The 23,609-nt window shown below is 36.8% G+C and overlaps 2 protein-coding genes across 3 annotated transcripts; one reads left to right on the plus strand and one right to left on the minus strand.

The window, feature by feature from the left end:
- Positions 1 to 1,195: 1,195 nt before the first annotated feature.
- LOC125237635 (ATPase H(+)-transporting accessory protein 2) lies at positions 1,196 to 21,574 on the minus strand. The gene is made up of 8 exons (XM_048144775.1): positions 21,430 to 21,574; positions 21,225 to 21,355; positions 20,977 to 21,075; positions 20,021 to 20,164; positions 19,741 to 19,875; positions 15,412 to 15,541; positions 6,736 to 6,881; positions 1,196 to 1,896 (listed from the first exon to the last, which is right to left on the minus strand). Exons 1-8 carry the CDS (start codon positions 21,479 to 21,481, stop codon positions 1,720 to 1,722), a joined length of 1,014 nt encoding a protein of 337 aa, XP_048000732.1. The 5' UTR covers positions 21,482 to 21,574; the 3' UTR covers positions 1,196 to 1,719.
- Positions 21,575 to 21,724: 150 nt separating this feature from the next.
- Positions 21,725 to 23,299, plus strand: LOC125237651 (protein N-lysine methyltransferase METTL21D-like). 2 transcript variants are annotated; one of them, XM_048144790.1, is made up of 3 exons: positions 21,725 to 21,967; positions 22,242 to 22,437; positions 22,710 to 23,299. In XM_048144790.1, the coding sequence occupies exons 1-3, from the start codon at positions 21,936 to 21,938 to the stop codon at positions 22,938 to 22,940; spliced, it is 459 nt and encodes a 152-aa protein (XP_048000747.1). In that variant the 5' UTR covers positions 21,725 to 21,935; the 3' UTR covers positions 22,941 to 23,299. The 2 variants fall into 2 exon arrangements, with proteins under 2 accessions (XP_048000747.1, XP_048000740.1); XM_048144783.1 differs by having other exon boundaries at positions 21,733 to 22,161; positions 22,710 to 23,297.
- Positions 23,300 to 23,609: the final 310 nt, after the last annotated feature.

Genomic DNA, 23,609 nt, shown 5'->3' on the forward strand with positions numbered 1-23,609 from the left:
CGAATGACAAAGTAGCTTATTAATTATTATCCACATATACATTTTGATGCTCAAAGCTCGCTTGTATAATTGACGTTGAAATGATGATTGATACATAAATCCATACTTCCATACTAATATTATACCTAAATGGGAAAGTTTGTGTGTCTTGTCCGTCTTTCACGGCAAAACGGAGCGACGAATTGACGTGATTTTTTAAGGGGAGATTTTTTAAGTTGAAGGGATGGAGAGTGGCATAGGCTACTTTTTGTCTCTTTCTAATGCGATCGAAAAGCCGCGGGCAAAAGCTAGTGTGTTAAAAAAGATGATTAGTTTGGTCACAGTATAATAAAGTGTACTATCGTACAGTATGGCCACTCCAGCTGAAAGTGCCGCCCACCCCCTCTCGGTTACCACCTGTCAAAAACGCGAACAGTCGACCTGTCATATTTCACTCATACAAACATAGTACGCGTTCACCTACACGACTTACACGAGCTTAGACTGTGTGCTAGGAACGCGCCTCTTTCATATATTTGATCGCCAGTGTCCGAGGTGTGGTTTGGTGTAGTGCAAAATTTTAAGTTTCACTCAGTGACAAAATTTGTTTATTTTTTTATTTATTATAAATGGGCTTACTCTTGACCACAGACTAGCCAAAGGCAAAGACGGCCTACGATGGAGTGAGCTCGCCCAGAAGATGCTTGTTCACTCTTGATACCTGTTTTACCTTACGTGCCTTGAATCACTCGCAACGCTTAAGATTCAGAACTAATGTGGCCAGCAACAATTTGACTAAATTAAATTTCATTTATTTCGAGTACACACATACTAAAAAGTCATCAAGCAGCTGTGATTGACACATTGATAAGATAACCATTATCTATAGTTATTCCTCACTGTGTCAACCACAGGTGCATGAAGCCCACAACAAAATGCGACATAAGGGCAAAACCTGTTCGCAATTATTGAAATGACGCTGTTGGAGCTGGCGCGTACACGTCGCACCAGAGATGCAGCCCGCAGGCGCATGGTAGCTTTAAAACACGGCACATGCGCCTCCGCGAACATCCTCCATGCGCTGCAGTATCGCGGCACTAAATGGCTATCATGTGACAAAGTATCGACTGGGAGGCAACGACTGACGAAATTTTTTCTAGATCCGGAATTTGAAAATTTTAAAGCAGCATAACCACGTTCGAAAAGAAAAACACCATTTAGGAGGAATGTACATATTTATCTAACGAACAAGGACAAACGCAGCAACAATTAAGTATTATGTTTAAATTTAATACTGTCAAAATAAAAGGTTTTACGGAACATAATACGACAAATACACCGTCAAAGTCCAATAAATACAGCACTGAAAACAATTAGGATTCATATTTACAACTATTCGCAAATAAATAAAATTCCTTTAAGTTTTTACTTTTAACTCTAATATAACTCTATGTTATACTTATTTTGTACAAATAACAATTATTTAATAAGAAACAGGGATATTTCAGACAAGGATCAAGTGAGTTGACAGGAACTTAACCCATTTTATTGTTGTAAACCTGTATACCCAACATAAGTTTGGTAACATGAGGTGTGGTAATTTCATTATCTTTTAACCGCCCTGACTTTAGGCGCGCCATCTAAGCGCTTTAAATTAAATGTGAATTTTCAAATGCGGTTAAAATGTGAGTAAGTTCACAATGCACGAACTAAGAACAAGATATTATATGTAACAAGGATCTAGTTATCCTTCTTCATCCTAGTGCTGGTCATGCGGTAGATGATGGAGTCCCTGCCGGGGTCCATGTCCATGATGGCGTACACGATGGCCACCAGCGCGAACGCGAACACAAGCCCGAACCACAGGATGATGTTGAAGATGGCGGAATAGTCTTCGGAGTAGCTGTCTTCCGTGCTCTGAAATAATACAAATAAATTATATTCTCCCGGAGCTGTATATTCCTCTTTTTGGCACATCTGTATTGAAGTTTGTAGCGATGTGACTAAGACATACATCTGCCAATTCTATCGATTATCTAAGAATGTGTTGAATCAGTTAGGGTCTATGAGCGATCGATAGGCGCTTAAACAAGATGGCAAAAGTATATATCGTCACTACTTTTAATAGTTATTTGTTATACAAGGGGGCAATGTTGTATTTTACCGCCGAGTGTGGAATTGAAAAACGAGCAAGTGAAGGGTTCTATAGTTGAACCACGAGCGAAGCGAGTGGTTCGAGAATAGAATCCTGAACTTGCGAGTTTTTTAACACACGAGAAGTAAAATACATTTGCACCCGAGTGTAACACAAAACTTTTCCCCTCACTATAGCGAGGAAACTACAACGCAAAAAATGCGTTTATCACTGCTTCCAGTAGTTCCACAGGTGGTAAATCATCTTTATTACTAGATTCACCTACTTTTATCAATTTTAAAGCAGTTAATTTGACTTTATTCAAGGTCAAATTACTTTACCCACTAGTGGATAAAATGCGTTTTTACCCGCTGGTATTAAAAGACAAAACACGTGTTTCCGAGCTAGTGAGGGGAAAAAACTTGTATCTTCGTCTGTCAATGAAAAGAAAATTGTAGTAAGTATGTATGGAATGCATATAGACTTACTGCGTTTTAACTTTGAGGAGCAGCATGAGATACGAGATTTTTTCAAAGTAGTGACGATATGGTATGTTCGTTAGTATTATTAATGAACCAGCCCCTTTAGAACAACTTGCCTTTTCGCGCGCGAGTCCATACATCAAGCGCGACTTCAAGTATGGACTCGCGCGCGACAAGGCAAGTTGTGCTAAAGGGTCTGTTTTTCATCTTAATTAATTTTAATGTAATTTTACTTGCTTGTAAATCAAAAAATAATCGATATCTATCAACTTACGGAAATGTAATTTGAATTGAAATGAGTGACTCTGCCACAGCACTAGTTTTAAGATATAATCGTATAAGTAAATGCTGTGTGATAAATTAATATCGTAAAATACTCACTAACGAAGATCTGTAAAAATATAGCATGTGTCAGAGTATGTTTAAACTAAGCGAAATATTGTTTTTCTACTCCCGTAGTGTTATTCGTCATTTACAGTGTCGTGCATAGATCTTTAAAACCCTACATAAAAGATGCCAGCCGGGGCCCGGCGCCCGAGCGACAGGGTGAGGCAGGAGCAGAAACAGAGGACAGGTCGACAAGTCTAAATACAGGAAATAGTGTGAATTTCACGAAAGTTATTCTAGAAAACTATGAAAAAGTAAGTGCATGGTCGTAGAAAAAGTACTATATGCAACGGTGTTTAACTGAGTCAAAAAATACTCGTGAACAATTTTCGGCTTCGCCTCAAAATGTTACTCACGCCACTCGTCTTTTTTGACCTCACTTAAACGCCAGTTGCATAAAATACTATTTTAAATGTTAGAGAAAATGTTATAATATTATTACGGGATTTTATTTAAAATTTCAGTAGATCGTGCGGGTTTACGTTTCATGTGCCAAAAAGAGGAAATCATAAATCTTAGACTAGTCACCGGTAATAATATCGAACAAAAAGAAAGCTGCATAAATATCTTACACGCTCCTACGGCTGGAGAAATAGGTAAGATTGTGTCAGTCTGACACACAAAAAATGACACTGTCAGATATTTTTGCGGTCTTGTTTTTGTGCGATATTATTGTTGGTGACTGTCCCACAGTACATTCTAACAAATAGAAGTTAAACAGTAGCAACACTGTCGTATCCTCCTTTTTAAATCAAGAAAATAAGACCACTTTTTAGTTTTACATTTTTCTGCAAGCTCAAACCTCAATGAGGCCTATGGGCAAGGCTTGGAACCGGTTTATTTTTTACCGGTTAAAACCGGTTTATTTCGATTTTACTCCGAACTTTTTAAAGAACGCGAACGTTATGAGAACTTTATTTTAACCGAAATAAACCGGTTTATTCGACGAGCGGCGAGACGCACCTAAATACCTAAGTTCACGCAGCGAGTTTTTTGTTTGGTTAGAACAGTATTACCTATTATGCTGCGGAATATACCGGTTAATCGAAAGAAACCTTTATGAAAGAGTTCTTCTAAAAACCGGTTTAATAGCGGTTTTTCAAGCGAAAAATTTAGTTTGTCCGCAAGTAGATGATAACGATTTGAAAATTTAACCGGTATCCAAGCCCTGCTTGTGGGTACCAGAATACGATACATCAAATATATCTATTTAAATATACGCTAAAAAGGTACTTTAAATTACGGCAATAATATTTACTAACTATTATGTTTAGTATATTATTAGACCAATTATTAAAATACCACAATCTAGAAAATCCTAAATACACAATTAACAGAACAGATGTAGTGCATAATACTTTACGATTGGTATTATTTTCACGAAAAGCTATGAACGTGAACAAGAAATATGGAAATTGACATAAAATACGATTATATTATAGGTTGTATAGAGAAGCATTAACTCCACGCACTAGAGAAAAGTATCCAACCTACATAAAAATCATGGACTACATAAAAATCATGGACTCTACTAGGCGACGATATGATAGTCAATTTTTACGTTACTCCGACTATAAAGCTAGCTGCTCAAGGCCTACCGCCAGCTACGTTTGACGTGTTGCCTCTTCATTGCACTTGGTACAGTCAGGCTCCGTGATTATTGAGCCATTTAGGGTTCTAGCTAAATATATTGTTACAATTAAAGTTCCTTTCTAAAAAAAAACAAAATCTTAAAAAAAATTGTAAAGAATTAAGGTAAACATTTTCACATTCTGATTTTTTTGTTTTTTAAGGCTTTTATATCCATACTAATATTATAAATGGGTAAGTGTGTGTGTCTGTTTGTTTGTCCGTCTTTAACGGCAAAACGGAGCGACGAATTGACGTGATTTTTTAGGTGGATATAGGTGAAGGGATGGAGAGTGACATAGGCTACTTTTTGTCTCTTTCTAATGCGAGCGAAGCCGCGGGCAAAAGCTAGTAGGTTATATAATCCAGTAAAAGAATATCTTATATTCGCTAAGGGCAGTTTGGCTATGCTTACACGGCTACGTCTTTTGAGTCTCTGTAGCGTAAATATTGTAAACCAATTTAGCTAGAGCCCTGACCGGCTCAACAATCGCGGTGTGTGACAGGATGGCAAGAAGTCGAACGTGGGTTAGTTGGCCCTCTGGTATCGAGTCAGCTGCCTAAACGGTGTTTCACTAACTGCTGTTTCCTTTTCCGGCTTTTTAGCTTCCTCCGCAGGTGTTTCTGCTGGAGGTTTTGCCTCCCCTTCTGCCTCAGCGACCGCGTCTTCCGGTTCTTTTGGAGTTTCCTCGCCACCACCAGCTTCAGGTGTAGGTTCAGCTTCAGGTTCAGGTTCAGGTTCAGATTCAGGTTTAGGTTCAAGCTCGGGGGTGGTTTCAGGTTCAGTGTCATCTTGCCTACGGACGCCTCTCTTGTGTCTTGCAAGTTTCTAATACGCAATATACTAAAATATGTGAGTGTGTTTAGTAAAACGTCCCACTTTGTCGGTTACCATTAAGGCGAGATTTACTTGTATGTTCATATGAATAAACTGACAAAGCGGCTCTATAGCAATCGACAAAGTGGGAAGTTTTCCCGTGCACACTCTTAGTAATACGAGACATATGTGAGTCTCGTATTACTAAGATTCACGCATAGTAAATTCTATTAAAATTTAATTCATTGATTTACAATTATAATGGTAACTTTAAATGTGAATGACAGGGTTAATATAGAGAGGAGTTATAAAATAGTACATTACGATACAAGTGCGTAAAAAACGAGTGGCGATAAATTAAAACATTCCCTTCGGTCGTGTTTTAATTTATCGCACTCGTTTCGAACTTCCTTTTTTACGCACTTGTACTCGTATCGTAATGTACTATTTCATCAGATTTGTTGTTTAAAGGTCTCATTGCATCTACGTGTACCACTCGTTGACAAAATCCCCCTTACCTCCCTTGTTGCACAATATACTATTGTTTTGTTCCGACTAAGACAATCACGTACGTCGGACATCAAATTGTTTCGTACGTTGGTATATTTTCTTTTTTCCGCTCGGATATGAATTTAATTGTGGATGTTTCCGGTAGGCCCTATGACTGATATACACTATTTAACCCTTCAATCTACATCTCCACGCCGATTATGTCCAGCGCGTCCATGGAAAGCTCGAAAGTTCTCGGTCTTTGGTAAATGAAAGAGTTAAATAAAGACAGGCATACCAGCACTGCGCCGATGTACAGTCAACCAATCGGAACCCTAGGTCACTGTAGAACTATGTCACAGTGACGTTATAAATCAGATTGTAAGAAATCTCTTAGCGCTTGTCATTTGGACATGGTTGTAGAGTGGCCTAGGGTTCCAATTGGTTGACTGTACCTCGCACAGCATCAAGTAGGTATCAGTGCGGCTGGTGAAAATTTCTGCTAGGCAACACTGAGCAAAACGAAACCAACCTACCTTTACATTAGGTACTTTACTAGTAATCAATTTTAGGCAAGCCTATGGGAATCGGCTTGTATCGATCAGCCGCTGCTGGTAGGTATACAGTACACATAGCGCTAGACGTGCCAGCAAGGGAAACTTGCGCGATGGCTGCCACTCCTAGACGCTACGGTAACGCCTCGTTCAGCTCCCAGTACACCGGGTCATACATGCGGTTCTGCTGCGCATTGAGTATTGCGCGTCAGTAGTTGTTTACCACCGCACCATCGTGTCAAGTACAGTCTGTGTGATACATACCAGCATGCGCGCCTGCTGCGCGGGCGCGTTGGGCGCGGCGCGCACGGTGCGGCGCGTGTGCGCGACGTCGGTGGCCACGGCCGCCACTAGCACGGCGCCGTCGTAGGCCTTGTCGAACGCATCGCTCAGCTCGGAGATTGCAGCGGCTGAAGTGAGTTTCCACAAATATTATGTTAGAATTATTTTCGCTCCAACTTTTTTTAATTTATCCTGCTATTTTAGCTATTGTCCCAGATTTGTAAGAACCTCTTTTTGACACATGACAGCGACCACAAAACGTAAACTCGAGCAACCTAATGAAACTTTAAATAAAATACTGTAATAATATTTAAAAAAATCAAGTACTTAACAACAATATTTCGCTTGCTTTAAAGATAATATAACACATGTTACATTTTTGCGGATCTTCGTTAGTGAGTATTTTACGATATTAATTTATCACACAGGATTTACTTATTATGTCATTTATCATTAATTTTTATTTTTAAACTAGTGCTGTGGCAGCGTCTGTCATTTCGATTCAAATGACATTTCACTAAGTTGATAGAAATCGTATATTTGTTTAAGCACCTCCTTGTACATAGGGCCTAATCGATTCAAACAATACGAAATTAATCGTTAGATTTGGCAAACGATACGTCTTAGCCACATCGCAACATACTTCAAAACAAATGTGTCAAAAATGTGAACTTACAAATCTGGGACAATAGGGAAGATTTGAAGCATAGTTTGCGAGAAGAACAAGTACACATATTTTTAGTGCTTGATGGGCTTTTTAGACGTAGATCAAATGGAGTAATGTATGTACATTGAAATAACATTAAATTAGAATTTTAAGCACTGTTTTTCCCTTAAAACACTAAGTTTTCGCGTTTTGTACACATTTTTTAAGACAACCCACGATAAAAATAACACATTGTACTCATGTGAGTACAATGTGTTATCATTATATATAATAAAACTAAGTCGATAAAAGTGTGCGTGCCGATAAAACTTAAAAAGGAGTCCCGGCACGATAAAGGGACTTAAATAGTGTGATAGCCCTTTTATCCCCCCTCGAACAAGAAAGTTCCCGTTTTAACCTAAAGGGCGTGTTTTTAAAGATATAAGGGCTTCTTCAACCCTAAGTATAGTGGCGCCATCTGTTGTCGAGTAGTTGAACTTCATTCAGAACAACGATTATTTGGGTTACATTTCGAAAGGCGCGAAATTTAAAATTCCAATTTCAATAGTCTTAAATTACATTTGTTCTGTTATCGAGTATTTGAACTTATTAAAGGGACTTAAATAGTGTGATAGCCCTTTATCCCCCCTCGAACAAGAAAGTTCCCGTTTTAACCTAAAGGGCGTGTTTTTAAAGATATAAGGGCTTCTTCAACCCTAAGTATAGTGGCGCCATCTGTTGTCGAGTAGTTGAACTTCATTGAAAGTATTCTACAGCAGCAGAACCTATTGTCACGGCAGACGATAATATCGAGAACATTCTAGAAGATATGAGAAGGAAAATATTCTAAAACTTTCTCGAATATTCTAGAGCCTAGCTCTCTGAATATATAAGAGCCCGGTGTCGCCCGCCAGAGTCAGTTCGATTTGAACAGTGAAACAAGCGATTTCGAAACGAGAAGGAAATAAGTTATCTGTGAGCCTTTATTTTGAAGTATCACGTGTGAGTATTTTAATAGTGTGTTTAATTAATTCTAATAGATTTCTTTTCTTTTAATTGTAATTTCCTTAAATAAAATTTTTGCTTTGTCTCAACGTACCCCACGTTTACGTAACAATATATTTGTCTATAAAATGTATGTTTAATTTTATTTTACAGAATACAATGCCTAGACGTAAAAGAGGAGGAGATCTTGCCAGTTCTGCAGCGAAACGGCGGAAACAAAAAGAATATCGAAGAAATGAAACGGAAGAAGAGCGCGAAGCACGTTTACAAAATCAACGAACCAGAATGAGCACCCTGAGGAGTAGAAAAAGCGAAGAAAGGAAAGAAAATAAAAGTATTGAAGAATCGAGAATTTTAAAAGATAATCTAACAAAAGAAGCATTCCACTACAAACCGACAAAAAAATATTACAATCATAAATATGTTGTAATCGGAAAAATGAATACCATTTTTGCCACGCGAAAAAATTTTGTAAAGAAACACCAGGTCTCTGTTGCATGAATGGAAAAATTCGATTACCACTACTGGAAACACCTCCGCAGGAATTTCTACATTACATGATCGGGGAAACACTAGAATCAAAACACTTTCTTCAAAATATAAGATCATACAATTCCTGCTTTCAGATGACTTCTTTCGGTGCTACTTCGACTAACACTGATAGAAATGAATTTGAATATGTATTTTCAATTCAAGGTCAAATTTATCATAAAATAGGATCGTTACTACCAATGCCTAGCGAAGACTATAAATTTCTGCAAGTTTATTTTATCGGAAATGAAGAACAAGAAATTGATCAACGATGCACAAATTTTAATGGATTGAGACGTGAAATAATCCAAGATGTACAGAGGATCTTACACAAATACAATCAACTGATTTACATATTCAAAACAACATTAGACCGCATGGTTTCTGATGACTATAAAATTATTCGAGCCGATAAAAGACCACGTGGAGAACACGAACGGAGATTTAATGCACCTCAGATAGATGAAGTCGCCATCGTAATTTTGGACAATGAAAATACAAGCCGCGACATAATTGTACAACGAAGAAGAAAAGGACTACAACGCATTGCAGAGACACACCGTTCATATGATGCTCTTCAATATCCCTTAATATTTCTGCATGGAGAAGACGGATATCATTTCAATATAAAACAAATTCATCCTGAAACAGGCTTGGAAACAAACAAAAAAGTCACTTCCAAGGAGTTCTATGCTTATCGCTTAATGATCAGAGACAATGAAAAATACAATCACATACTCAACACTCGCCGTTTATTTCAACAATTTCTGGTAGATATGTACGCAAAAATAGAATCAGAACGGATGCTTTACATAAGACTGAATCAATAGAAACTACGCACAGAAGAATACATCCACCTTCGAGACGCGATCATAAATGACGGTAATATTGATGATATTGGAACAATGGTAATCTTACCCTCATCATACATAGGAAGTCCAAGACATATGCATGAATATACTCAAGATGCCATGACCTACGTAAGAAAATATGGACGACCTGATCTCTTCATAACATTTACATGCAACTCATCATGGCTAGACATAAAAGAACAACTTAAATACGGACAAACATCCATGGATCGACACGACATAATAGCCCGAGTTTTTCGACAAAAACAAATAAGATTTATTGAAGTCATCACAAAATACCACATCTTTGGAACCGTTAGATGCTGGATGTATACTATAGAGTGGCAAAAACGAGGATTACCTCATTCACACAATCTCATATGGCTACAAGATAAAATTTATCCCACGGATATCGACAAAATCATTCAAGCTGAATTTCCCAATCCACAAAATGATCCAGAACTATACAACATAGTAGTGAAAAACATGATTCACGGACCATGTGGACCATTTAACTTCAATGCGCCATGCATGAGTGATGGAAAATGTACAAAAAAATATCCAAAACCATACTTGGACGATACAAAAACTGAAGATGACGGTTATCCCAAATATAGAAGACGATCACCGAAAAACGGTGGATTCACAGCAAAAATACGAATACAAGGCAGAGACGAACTGGAAATAGATAATCAATGGGTAGTACCATATAACCCACTCCTTTCTAAAATGTTCCAAGCACACATAAACGTTGAATACTGCAATTCAGTAAAATCTATTAAATATATATGTAAATACGTAAACAAAGGTAGTGATATGGCAGTATTTCAAATAGTCCAAAATAGTGAACAAAATGATAAAAATGATGAGATCCTCATGTACCAAATGGGAAGATACATCAACAGTAACGAAGCAGCGTGGAGGATTTTTAGTTTTCCCATACATGAACGCGAACCAGCTGTGCAACATCTAGCAGTACATTTGGAGAATGGACAGAGAGTTTATTTCACAAAAGACTCGGCTAGAAAAATTGCAAGCGAACCACCTCAGAACACAACATTAACAGCTATTTTCCAACTGTGCCAAACGGATCCATTCGCAAAGACATTACTGTATGCCGACGTCCCTATTTATTATACGTGGGACAAAACAAAGAAAATTTTTCAACGGAGAAAACAAGGAATCTCAGAGGAGGGCCATCCAGAAATCATGAAAACTAACGCAATAGGTCGAGTATACACCGTACATCCAAACAATGCCGAATGTTTCTATCTCCGGATGTTGTTACACGAAATACGGGGACCAACAAGTTTCAAAGATCTCAGGACCATTAACGGCTACTTATGCCAGACGTACAGAGAAGCATGTCAACGCTTAGGATTATTGGAAAACGATAACCACTGGGAATGAACACTACAAGAAGCCACACTCACAGCTTCAGCTGAACAAATTCGAGAGTTATTCGGCATAATTCTAACATGTAACCCATCAAACCCAAAACAGCTATGGGACTCTTTCAAAAGGAGTATGAGTGATGATATATTGTACCAAATCCGACAAGCTAATCCAGAACTGACTATAGAATTCAATGACGACATATTCAATGAAACACTCATTCGTTTAGAAGATAAATGTTTAGCAATAAATAACCAAGCCTTAGTAGAACTTGGAATGCCAACACCACAAAGAAATGCTTTCAATGTGCTAAACTACGAAATTACAAAGGAAAAAAGCTATAACGTCAATGAACTACTTGAGTACATTGCTCACAACAAACCACTTCTCAATGACAATCAAAAAAATGTTTACAACGTTATAATGAACCGAATAAATAATAACACTGGTGGAATTATTTACTTGGACGCACCAGGAGGCACCGGTAAAACGTTTCTATTAAATCTACTATTGGCGGAAATACGTGCTACAAAACACATCGCTGGCACTAGCATCATCCGGCATTGCATCCACACTTATGGAAGGAGGACGAACTGCCCATTCTGCCTTACAACTACCGTTGAATATAGCCGAACAACAATTCCCGGTATGTAAAATCTCAGGAAAATCTGGACGAGGTCAACTTCTAAAACAAGCTAAAATTATCATCTGGGATGAATGCACCATGGCCCATAAAAAATCACTAGAAGCCATGGACAGAACATTACAAGAATTGCGAAAAAACTCTGAAATAATGGGAGGAGCTCTACTCATACTCTCAGGAGACTTTCGACAAACACTTCCAGTTATTCCCAAGTCAACACCAGCAGACGAGATCAATGCATGCTTAAAAAAGTCACATCTCTGGCCACAAGTACAAATACTGCAATTAACAAAAAACATGAGAGTTGAATTATCAAAAGATGAAACAACAGCATGTTTTGCTAAAATACTTTTACAAATAGGCGAAGGTACATATCCTACTGATCAAACGAGCGGCCTCATAGAACTCAATAGTGATTTCTGTAACGTAGCCACCACTGAAAACGAACTAATCGACAAAATTTATCCAAATATTATTCAGAACTATACCAACGTAGAGTGGTTATTTCAAAGAGCGATTTTGGCCACTAAAAATAATATTGTTGACGATATCAATTTTAATATTCTAAAGAATATACCTGGTGAAGAGAAAATATATAAATCAATCGACACGATGGTATCCATTGAAGAAAGTGTCAACTTCCCTACTGAATTTCTAAACTCTTTACAAGTACCAGGAATGCCATTACACTGCCTTCGTCTGAAAGTTGGATCTCCAATCATACTACTCAGAAATCTAAACTCCCCAAAACTATGTAATGGAACGAGGATGATCGTAAAACAGTTATCGAATAATATCATTGAAGCTGAACTTATTTCTGGAAAGTGCAAAGGACACACAGTATTTATACCTAGAATACCACTGATCTCTTCTGAATTGCCATTTCAATTTAAAAGATTGCAGTTTCCAATTAAATTAGCCTTCAGTTTCACGATTAACAAAGCACAAGGGCAAACTTTAAAATATTGTGGCATCAACCTCAAAGAATCCTGCTTTTCACACGGTCAGCTATATGTAGCTTGCTCAAGAGTAGGAAATTCGAAAAATTTATATATATATATATATATATATATACCCCGGTTTACTGACGATTCGCCAAAAAACGTTTCCCAAAGTTTCACATCCCAAACTATTATTCCCAAATTATCATTTCCCAAATAATCGTTTGGCAAAACAACATATCGCAAATTGACATTTAGCAAAACTTTTTTTGGCAAGTATTTGTTTCCCAAAATATTTACTTGGTCAAATTTCATTTTACCAAATATTATTTAGTCAAAGGTATTGTTAGGCAAAATTTCCATTTCCCAATATATTGTAATTAAATGGTGCACTGGAAATTTGTTTGTTGATTTTATACTATGTGTCCGAGATTTGTGTGAAATAATGTGTATGTCGTACCTACTTTTTTTCCTCCTCCTGCAAATGTCAAGGATGACAATTTCACTTACATGTCCGGATACATTCTATTAATAAGAAACCTTATGTTTTCAAGACCATTATGTTCTATTAATTTTTAATTACTTTAAAACGCCATTTGCTCACTGTCAACCTAACACGCTCCTCCTCGCTTCGCTCGTCGTCGCACCTAAACTGACCCTGTCACACACGAGTTTTCTGTTACAATACTAATTAAATTACTACATTACATTTATGCCTTGTAATATTTATTGTCAAACGTGGTTTTGCATGGTGTAATTTGTAGAAACATTTTTTGACAAAAAAATTATTGACAAAATATTTTTTTCCAGTAATATTAATTTGACAAAAATAAAGTTTAACAAACTTTTCGTGTCCAACTGAAGCCTTGGGAATAAAACTGAAATTATCATTTGACAATTTTAAGTTAAATTTGGCAAAAAAATCTTCGGTAAATTAAATTAATCCCGTAGAAATGAAAATGCAAATGCCTAAATATTTTCGAAATTTGCGATGTGAAATTTTGACCAAACATGTTTTTGGGATATAAGTTTTGCCATTAAAAACGTTTGCGAAATAAAGTTTTGACTAAATAAAATTTGACTAAGTAAAATTGTGCCAAATGATAATTTGACCAAACAAAATCATTGCGAAACATACCTTTGCCAAACAATACTTTGGGAAATGAAACTATTGCGAAATGATTATTGGGAAATGAAATTTGGCGAAACGGCAGGACACCGTAGGATAATAAAATAAAAAATGTTGTTTATAAACAAGTAGTGTAAATGATGAGAAAATGTTTTCAATAAATTTTTTTACCGTTTACGTCATAGTTTATTTTTTTATTTAAACTACCACGTAAGCTCATATCAACTCCCGAGCGAAGCCGGGTATCATAGCTAGTTTTATCATAAATATTAAACAAATTATACGGGTAGATCAATTTTATTTGTCTACCCCGAACATTTATAAAAACCGGCCAAGAGCGTGTCGGCCCACGCTCAGTGTAGGGTTCCGTAGTTTACCCTATTTTTCTCAAAAACTACTGAACCTATCAAGTTCAAAACAATTTTCCTAGAAAGTCTTTATAAAGTCCTACTTTTGTAATAATCGATGGAATCAGGCGTTACTTTGCGGAAATCCATGTTAATACACGTAACACTCTAACACTGCACCTAAGATAAGGAAACGCATAAATGTAATATTAGCAATAAGGTTTTTCAATAAATTATTCTTATTCATAATCGTAAACTAGAACATTCCTTTGCTAATCCGCGAATTAATAACGTGCAAGTTAATCAGTGCTAACCCGTTATACTTACTTGCGTATTTTTTTACATGCAATTAATTTTCCCACCCTCCCACCGCGAAAATAAAAATAAATACGCAAATACCTATCCTATCTATTTCAATACCTATCCAACAATATATCACACGTTGGGGTTGGAATGAAAAAAAAAACCAGTCCCCACTTTACATATCGATCAGGTAAAACCCTATGCGGGTGCCTTGGCCGCAAGCCCGGGCAATGCCGGAGGGCGCCGTGGTGAATGACATGATGACACATACATCGATCCCAGCGCGCCCTCACGAACGGCAAAGAGGATGGAACGCCGGAGTGGGTTTAGTGGGTAGGGCCAATAAGTTTCCCCCCTCTCGCTAGGGGAGGGGAAAAAACGGCGAGTCCCACACATCGTGCGTAACAGCATTCCCACTCCGTCAAAAAAAAAAGGGGGGGTACCCTAACAAAACATTTTTTTAATCTTTTTATTTTACCACTTTGTTGGCGTAATTGATATACATATTGGTACCAAATTTCAGCTTTCTAGTGCTAACGGTCACTGAAATTATCCGCGGAAGGACGGACGGACGGACGGACGGACGGACAGACAGACATGGCGAAACTATAAGGGTTCCTAGTTGACTATGGAACCCTAAAAATGAATATCGGGTAGTTTGGTGTTGTTTACATCTCCATTGACACTTCGCTGGGACATCAGTCTTCCGCGACCACGGCTAGTGCAACCTGGCCGAAACATTGAGTAAAAAGTTAATAATGTTATTTTATCGCGTTCGACCCGTGTGTTGTCTTAAATAATGTTTTCCCTTCCCTTTACCGCACCTGTAAACATAAATGTAACAATAGACAAGAGCTGTAACCTTACCTAAAAGCTTCTTAGCTTCCTTGACTTGTAAAGAGTTGGGGCCGTGGAAGTCAGACAAGGGGTGGAGTGATTGGAAGCGGAAGTTGTAAAAATCGACGATGTTGTCACCAGAGACAATACCAGAATTAACCTGAAAATAAAAACATTTCACTGGTCTCACAATAATATGTATGCTAAGTACAGTCACCGGTATAAATATGTGATGATGTCTATTGGCTTCGTGCGAAGTGCATGGAGGGGGTAAGCAAAGCGATCGCAGTGCTTGCGGTGGTCAAAATCGACACTGATTGTGGTTGTCATCTATCAAAACTCATAAAATATAATACAATGTGTAATGTTTGATATGGGGCATCAAAGTTGTTTCGTTGTTAATTGTAAAAATAATGGCATAAATAGTCGTTGCACGTTCTATGCGTTTCTTAGAGCACACTGGAAATTGGATCAAAGAACTAAATGGATAGCTACGGTGAAAAGAAAACGTAAGTGACATGTCAAAACAAAACATTATAATAAATTATATTTAAGCTTTGTTTACCTAATATTGTTCAATACGCTGTTAGTATTTTTCCTACCGTAAAAGATTATGCTTAAAGATTCAGGCCTAGCCTGGGAATAGGCCCGTGTCGGATATTTCTGCGGCCGCGGACATGACTAGGTACTTACGTTTAGATTTGTTTTATATGGCATTAACGGGACGGAGGTTTAGCGAATACCATATCACTAGCTCGAAGAACTTGTACCATTACTCCTATGTTCTTCAAGATTCCTTATATGCCCTGCCAGCACCAATTTATTGACTCTTTCTGTAGTCTGGGGTTGGAAGTTTATACCGTGAGTAATGGCTTTGGAAACTGATTTTTGGTATTATATCCATGTCTTTATAATCTATCTACCTAAATTACACTTGAAATAGTAGCTCTTGTTATTCGATTTATTTAAAATTAACGAAAAATCGTTAAAATATAATGTTTGTTTACATGTCATTTTTTGACATTTTCCACTTCAAGTTCACATGGTAGTGGGCGTAATTGTCGTGCACGTAGCCAATACCTTGTCACATTAATGTCTTGTTTGAAATGTCATACGAAATTGTCAAACGATTAAAGCACAAGGTACAGAAATCATCACTTATTTATGCTGGTGACTGTACAGTCAACGTGAAAGTCACATTTATGAAAAATGTTTGAAACACAGAGAGGTTGTGCCAGCGTTGTTAAAGTGTGAAGAAATGCGGCAATGGTTTGTGAATTGCTGGTAATTGTGTTGACCATGTAACAGCACCGTTAAGTGGTGAGGCAATCTTGAGGTTCTTGAAGAAACGTCAGAGAAGGTCTGTATTTCAGCTTAGGCAAAATGCTTAAGAATGCGGAAGTTTACTGTTTATTTACCGATTGTTGTGAAACTTAGATAATTTTTCCTACAAATTGAGATAATCATGCTATTGGCTACGACTGCTATGAACATAGCACATATATTATTATCATAGGCAGTAAACACTAAATTTGGTAAATTTAAACATATAAATAAAATAAAATAAAATAGCCTTTATTTCAGACGTTTTGTTACATTTCATTTTGTTGTTGACATTCATAATTATATTACCTAGTTTTTGTCTGTACTGCCACGTTTCCTCTTTTTGTATTTAGTGAACCAGTACATTATCGTTTTAGACCACTTTTCTTTTCCTCTTATTGTGTGACCTGCCCATTGCCATTTTAACTTTTTAATTGTTGTAGTAATGTCTTTTGTTTTAGTACATTTCTTTATATCTATGTTTCTAACTTTATCGGCTAACCGCTTTCCCATCATGCTTCTCTCCATAGCGTTTTGACATATCTCTAGCTTTTTGTAGTGGGATTTGTTTAGTGCCCATGTTTGGCAACCATAAGTTAGGACAGGAAGTATACAGGTATCGAACAGTTTCCTTTTTATGGTCATACTCATTTCTTTATTTTTCATAACTTCTTTTAAGTTCCAATATTGCTTCCACCCGTTTCCAATACGCCTGTCTAGTTCTTTCGTAGTCAAGTCGTGTGGGGATATAATTTGGCCTAGATATAAGTATTCATTTACATACTCGATCATGTTGTTGTTGACGTAAATGGGTTCTTTGTCTTTTCCATTGGTCATGGCTTTGGTCTTCAGGGTGTTCATACATAGCCCTACTTTCTGGCTTTCTGTATCTAGGTCACATATCATTTCGTTTAGTCTGGTTTTAGATGGTGAGATTAATATGAGATCGTCTGCAAATCTTAAATGCGAGAGGTTTTCGCCATTGATTGATAATCCGCATTCCTCCCAATTTAATTTACGGAATACCTCTTCTAAGACAGCCGTAAAGAGTTTTGGTGACACTGGATCGCCTTGACGGACTCCTCTTCCTATTTTAATTTCTTCACCTTCTCTGTCCAACTTAATTTTGGCCTTGCTATTTTCATAGATGTTTTTTAGGATTCTGATGTACTTGATTTCAACTCCTTGATTTATTAGGGCTTGCCAGATTTGGTCGTGTTCAAGAGAGTCGAAGGCTTTGCTATAATCCACAAAACAGCAGTGAAGCGTGATATTGAATTCCTTCGCTTTTTCAAAGAGTTGTTTAACTACATGTATATGGTCCAGGGTTGAATATCCGCTCCTAAATCCTGCTTGTTCCCTCGGTTGGCTTTCATCTAGGATCTTGGTCATTCTATTAAGGATAATTTTAGCGAAGATTTTGTATATATTTGACATCAAGCTAATAGGGCGGTAGTTGTTAATGTTGTTTTTGTCGCCTTTTTTGTGCAATAGTATGATTGTCGAAGTAGTCCATTGATTAGGGATTATCTCTCTTTGTAGCACATCATTGAATATGGTGGTGAGAGGTGGTACAAGGATTTCTATGTTAGCAGTCAGAAATTCGTTGCTAATACCATCCGCTCCGGGTGCCTTATCTCTTTTTTGTGTTTTTATTGCCTTTTCCACTTCTGCAGGTAATATGTTTGGAACCACGCTTTCACCTGTTGTGTCTGTCGGGTGATTGTTATCCTTCTTTGTGTATAGATCTCTGAAGAAAGTGGTCGCTATAGAGATAATCTCTGGACGACTGGTTTTGCATTTTCCTGTTTTATCTGAGATATTGGGTATCCAGTCTATTTTTTCCAATAACTGTTTTTTCGCTTTTTTAGTCCCGCCTGTTCTTTGAATGCAATTTTCCAAAAGTGCCAGCCTGTGTCTTTGTCTGTCTTTTCTCATGTTTAGCTTTATTTCGTTACTGATTTTAGTGATATTTTGTCTGTCTTGTTTCGTTTTTCCATGTAGAGATATTAGTTCAGCCCTAGTTTTTAATAGTTCCCTTGTTTCCCTTGTAAGCCATTTCGCTGAGTTACATTTTATTTTAGGTTTGTTGCTTTCCTTTGTGTGTAAGAGTTCCTCAAATTTGTCATATTTATTTTGGGTATCTAGGTGTTCTGTTAATCTTGCAAAATTTTCAAGGTTTTCTTTTAAGTTTTCGCTGTTTTCTATAAGTGTGGTAATTGGTTTCAACATGAAGGGTCTGTCTTTTTTGGAAGTTGTAAAATGAAGTTTGGCCCTTATCATCCTATGGTTGGTATTAAAGTTTAATTTATTTATTACTCGACAGTCATGAAACATTTTTGTTTTGTTCGTGAGAATATAGTCGATCTCGTTCTTGTGTTGACCATTTGGGGATATCCACGTCCATCTGTTGTTATCTCTTTGTTTGTATATGCTGTTGAGTATTTTCAAGTTGTTTTCATAAGCTAGTTGGATAAGTTTTCCACCGTTTCGTGTGCGCTTGCCAGAACAGTGTGGGCCCATTATTAGCTCTTCTCCTATGCCTCTGCTCCCAATTCTTGCGTTGAAGTCACCCATCACTACTAAGTTCTTGTGTCCGTGAGTTTTGATTGCGTCGGTTAGCAAAGAGTAGAAGGATTCTATTTCTAACTTGCTGGATAGTTCGGTCGGTGAATAGACTTGTATAATGGACCATGATTCTTTTTGTTCTCCATGTGGCAGTTTTATGTTAAGTATTGCTATACGTTCCGATATTCCAATAAATTCTTCTATGTAGTGTTTTAGTTCTGGTTTTATTAAAAATTACTAGCTTCTGCTCGCGGCTTCGCTCGCGTTAGAAAGAAACAAAAAGTAGCCTATGTTACTCTCCATCCCTTCAACTATCTCCACTAAAAAAACCAAGTGCATTCGTCGCTCCGTTTTGCCGTGAAAGACGGACAAACAAACAGACACACACACTTTCCCATTTATAATATTAGTATGGATTAGACACCCTTGACAGGGAATTAATAAAGCTACTGTAAAATCAAAGATTACCTTTTCAGTGATGGCTTTCAACGCAGCAAGCTCATTAAGGAAAGCACTATCTTCTTCCACTGAGTGTTTCAAGTGGCTCAGGGTCAGCTTAGAAACCTTGGGCACTTTAATGTCTGCAAACACCCCTGATGACAACTGAAAAAAGAAGAGTTTGGTTTAGTGGTGAATAATAAAATTTTAGTATGTGGCATAGATGGCGCCAAAATAGCTTGCCAGTGTCTCAAGTTTTGTCATATCAGATTGGCTTAAAGGGACCAAAAGGTAAGGGTTGAATACAAACCTGGTTCACATCAGTAAGCTTGATTTTGAGAAGCCGGCTGCGTCCATTGCTAAAGCGCTGCTGAATCCTGTGCTGAACTACTTCAAAAGTATCAGGTTCATATTCATCCACAGTCAACGGGAAGGCATAAGATTTAAGCCCCACCTAGAATTTGATAAAATAATTAAGAACACTAGGTTAACAAATTTAATTTAAAATTATAATTAAAATCAAAAATGTGTATTATAAATTACTATAAACATACCAGTACAACAGTGTCTTACAGTGCAACAAGTTTTATTGTTGTTATTTCACCCCACCAGGCAGTTACAGTAACAGCCTTATTTTTTAGAAGAAATGTGAGTTGATTGCTATAAAGCTGCTTTGTCAGTTTATTCATATAAACATACAAGTAAATCTCGCTCATTTTTACTAAATGTCAAATGACAACATTTTACTAAACATACTCACAAACATTAAAATGCTGAATGGGCATTTTCGCGAAAAAAATATTCAAAACCTCTCTCTCATGATTCTGATAGGAAAAAACATAAAATTTCAATTTCAAATCAACCATAATGGAAAGGATTAAAATATTATTATATTAATTATTGATCTGTCTTGATTTTTATTGAATAACATAAACATGGTTTGTAACTGAACCAGGTGCCCAAAACCATGATAGAAATTCAAATAGTTAAAAATCTAGAAATATGTATGTGTTCAACATTATATTGTAGAGTACCATATTATACAGGGTGAAGAAAATAGGAGCAGCTCGTCCATACTTTGCATAATGATTTTTAAGAATGTAATGAACAACTTTTATTATGGGACGGTCTGTTCCATACATTCCAACTGATGTAATGCAGTTCATTTCTATGGATCCGTTTTATTTCACCATATAGTTATGATTTGATCCCGCAATATGTATTAAAGGGCAAGGTATATTATTAAAATATGAATAAAACACTTACAGTCTCACCAAGGCTGGGGACACCATCCACATACACTTCTACTACAGCTTCAGGTAAGGCAAATGGATCAAGAATGGTCATGCCATCCCATTCAGTACCCTGAAAAAGACAACAGGTAAAAGGTTTCACAAGGAAATATCCTTTAAATCGCTTGAAATGCAATCTCTTATTGAGACTTGAGAGCCTTTGGGTTTGTATTGAGCTTTAGATGGGCGAGTTAGACATATCTTGTGAAGATGATTACGTACCTCTTCCACTGATAGTCCTAATGCAGCGGAAAACACTTCTTTCAACAGACTTTCGGGTATCTTACTGGATCCGAAGAAACTTAGCGATTTTGGGCTGTGAATCACGTCGAATTCCCCAGCGGCATTAGAGCCTAAAAGCAAATTGATTATTAACAAACGTAATATAAGATACACACTTTTCATGTAGATACAGATTTCTACTCACCGACTATACAGAGGACAAGGAAACACCAGAAACCGACCATTTTCACAGCCATTTTTATCGACTGAAAAATCTTTCCTCTACAATGGGCAGACTGTCATATGATTCAAGGTCTTGCCATACAAAATTCTGTGTTACTATAATCAATATTGTCATACCACATGCTTCTTTTCATGATGTTGGTGCAACCATTGTACCATTTTGTAGCTTTTCTTATAAAACTACCAACCATGGACACTCCATACTACCAACACCAGACTCGAATAGCCGAATAGTCGAGGCAGCTGTCATATATGTGTCATATGCTGTCTGGCCGTAAGTCATCACTGTCATCAGTGTCATCTTACACCGTAACACATTTTACATTGGCGAGTTTGATTTTGTGCGGTTTGCGTCATTGTTTGTTTTGATAATAAAATAGAAGCAGTTTTCAAATTATTTACAAAATTCAAAACTTGTATGAGGTTTATTTCTAAATATGTCTCACAGAAGATCAAGTTTCCAATCAAATGACCTATTTCCTCGTGAAATTGATATTGAGGTGTGCCTAAAAACTCTAAAAATTTATCAAAAAATTGAAGGAGATGTTAATTGTGTTGTTTGGGATGCATCTTTAGTTTTAGCAAAGTATCTCGAAACCATGTGCCAGAATAAACCTGAGTTCCTAAGTAGCATTAGAGTATTAGAACTTGGGTCAGGTTTAGGGGTTGTTGGTCTTACAGCTGCGACTCTAGGGTAATTACCAAATCCAATTCAATTAACTGGAATCCAATTAGATCTTATTTAGTTAATTAAATTAATTTTATTATTTTCAGCGCTCAAGTGACACTGACCGATTTGCCAGAAGCACTACCACTGTTGAGATTGAACATAAATGAAAACAAGTCCAAAATTTCCAGTATGGGTGGTTATGCTATAGCAGAGTCTTTGGTGTGGGGTGACAGTACATCTCAAATACTCAAAGAAGAATTTGACATAATTGTGTTAGCTGACTGTGTATATTATGAAGAGGTAAGAAGTTGGTTAGAATTTACCTTATTGCTTTAATATAAGCAAAATGGCAAAATGAATAAACTATGAATGGTTATGCCACACTACTTAACACATTCGCTACTTGACAAAAAAAGTTGCACTATGTCAAAAATTGTTCTGAGCAAAGTGCCCACCAGGTGGGCTCTTGGATGCGAAGGTGTTAAACATTTCACATTCATAATTAGCTGTAGTCTAGTGCATCAGAATCAACGTAATTTTACCTTGACTGATTGAAAATGTTTTGATTTTAGGCCTTAGATCCTCTGGTACAGACACTGCAATGTTTCACAAACACCATAACAAAGAAACCTACAATGTATTTGACTCAAGAAATGCGAGATTCTGAAGTACAAAAAAGGTTATGGACAAAGTTTTTTGAAAAACTTAATGAGATCTTTAATGTGGAACAGATTCCCGAAGAAGAACAACACAAAAATTACAGAAGCCCAGATATATTACTCTTTAAAATAACAAAAAAATGATTTTTTAGATGTAAGCATAATTAGTAGCGTAAGCGCATTCAGTCTATGACAATAAATTAGATCTTTTTAAGATATATTGTTAAGCATTTCTAATAGCTCAAATCTTTATCTATTTCAAATAATTATTTGTCAAACTTATTCTCCTTAAATTAATAGAATGTTTCTCTAACTATTAGCAGGATATTGTAAAGGTAGATTGCTTTTAAAAAATGCATTTAATTAATTATTTGTTAGGATTTTTTTTTTTATTATACTTTTTCATAGGCCTATTTATTTATAAAAAAATATTGTTTTCTAGTGATTTCATATTTCACTGTGTTGTTTACTATTTAAATAATCAATTACCTCAAATGTACAAATCTAATAAAGTTTCTGCCTTGTTGCATTATTGATTTTATTTTAAAATAATAACTTGGGTATGTTATAAAATAACACTTTATTGAGAGGGAAAAGAGTGTACTTGGAATGAAAAGCCCACAACACAAATCCAACTCCTCAAGTGTGTGTGCAGCGCATAGTAATCGGGGAAGCCGTCCGCTTGTTTGCCTCTAAATAAAAAAGATGCCCTTCAGATAAAACCATCCATCGAGTTTCAAGGTCGCGATACGTAGTATCTTCTTAGTAATTTGTGGGTGCGGTCGTGTGTTAGCTATAAAAAAGTGCTAACCT

Source organism: Leguminivora glycinivorella, chromosome 2, assembly GCF_023078275.1.
Source record: "Leguminivora glycinivorella isolate SPB_JAAS2020 chromosome 2, LegGlyc_1.1, whole genome shotgun sequence".
Lineage (NCBI taxonomy): Eukaryota > Metazoa > Arthropoda > Insecta > Lepidoptera > Tortricidae > Leguminivora > Leguminivora glycinivorella.

Excerpts from the sequence above, each read along its gene's own strand:
- LOC125237635 (XM_048144775.1), bottom strand. The coding sequence starts at position 21,481 with ATGGCTGTGAAAATGGTCGGTTTCTGGTGTTTCCTTGTCCTCTGTATA. Across the intron at positions 19,876-20,020 it reads AGCTTACTGATGTGAACCAG|TTGTCATCAGGGGTGTTTGC; the intron begins GTTTGTATTCAA and ends TTCTTTTTTCAG. Across the intron at positions 15,542-19,740 it reads TGAAAGCCATCACTGAAAAG|GTTAATTCTGGTATTGTCTC; the intron begins GTAATCTTTGAT and ends TTTTATTTTCAG.
- LOC125237651 (XM_048144783.1), top strand. The coding sequence starts at position 21,905 with ATGTCTCACAGAAGATCAAGTTTCCAATCAAATGACCTATTTCCTCGT. Across the intron at positions 22,162-22,241 it reads CTTACAGCTGCGACTCTAGG|CGCTCAAGTGACACTGACCG; the intron begins GTAATTACCAAA and ends TATTATTTTCAG. Across the intron at positions 22,438-22,709 it reads ACTGTGTATATTATGAAGAG|GCCTTAGATCCTCTGGTACA; the intron begins GTAAGAAGTTGG and ends TTTTGATTTTAG.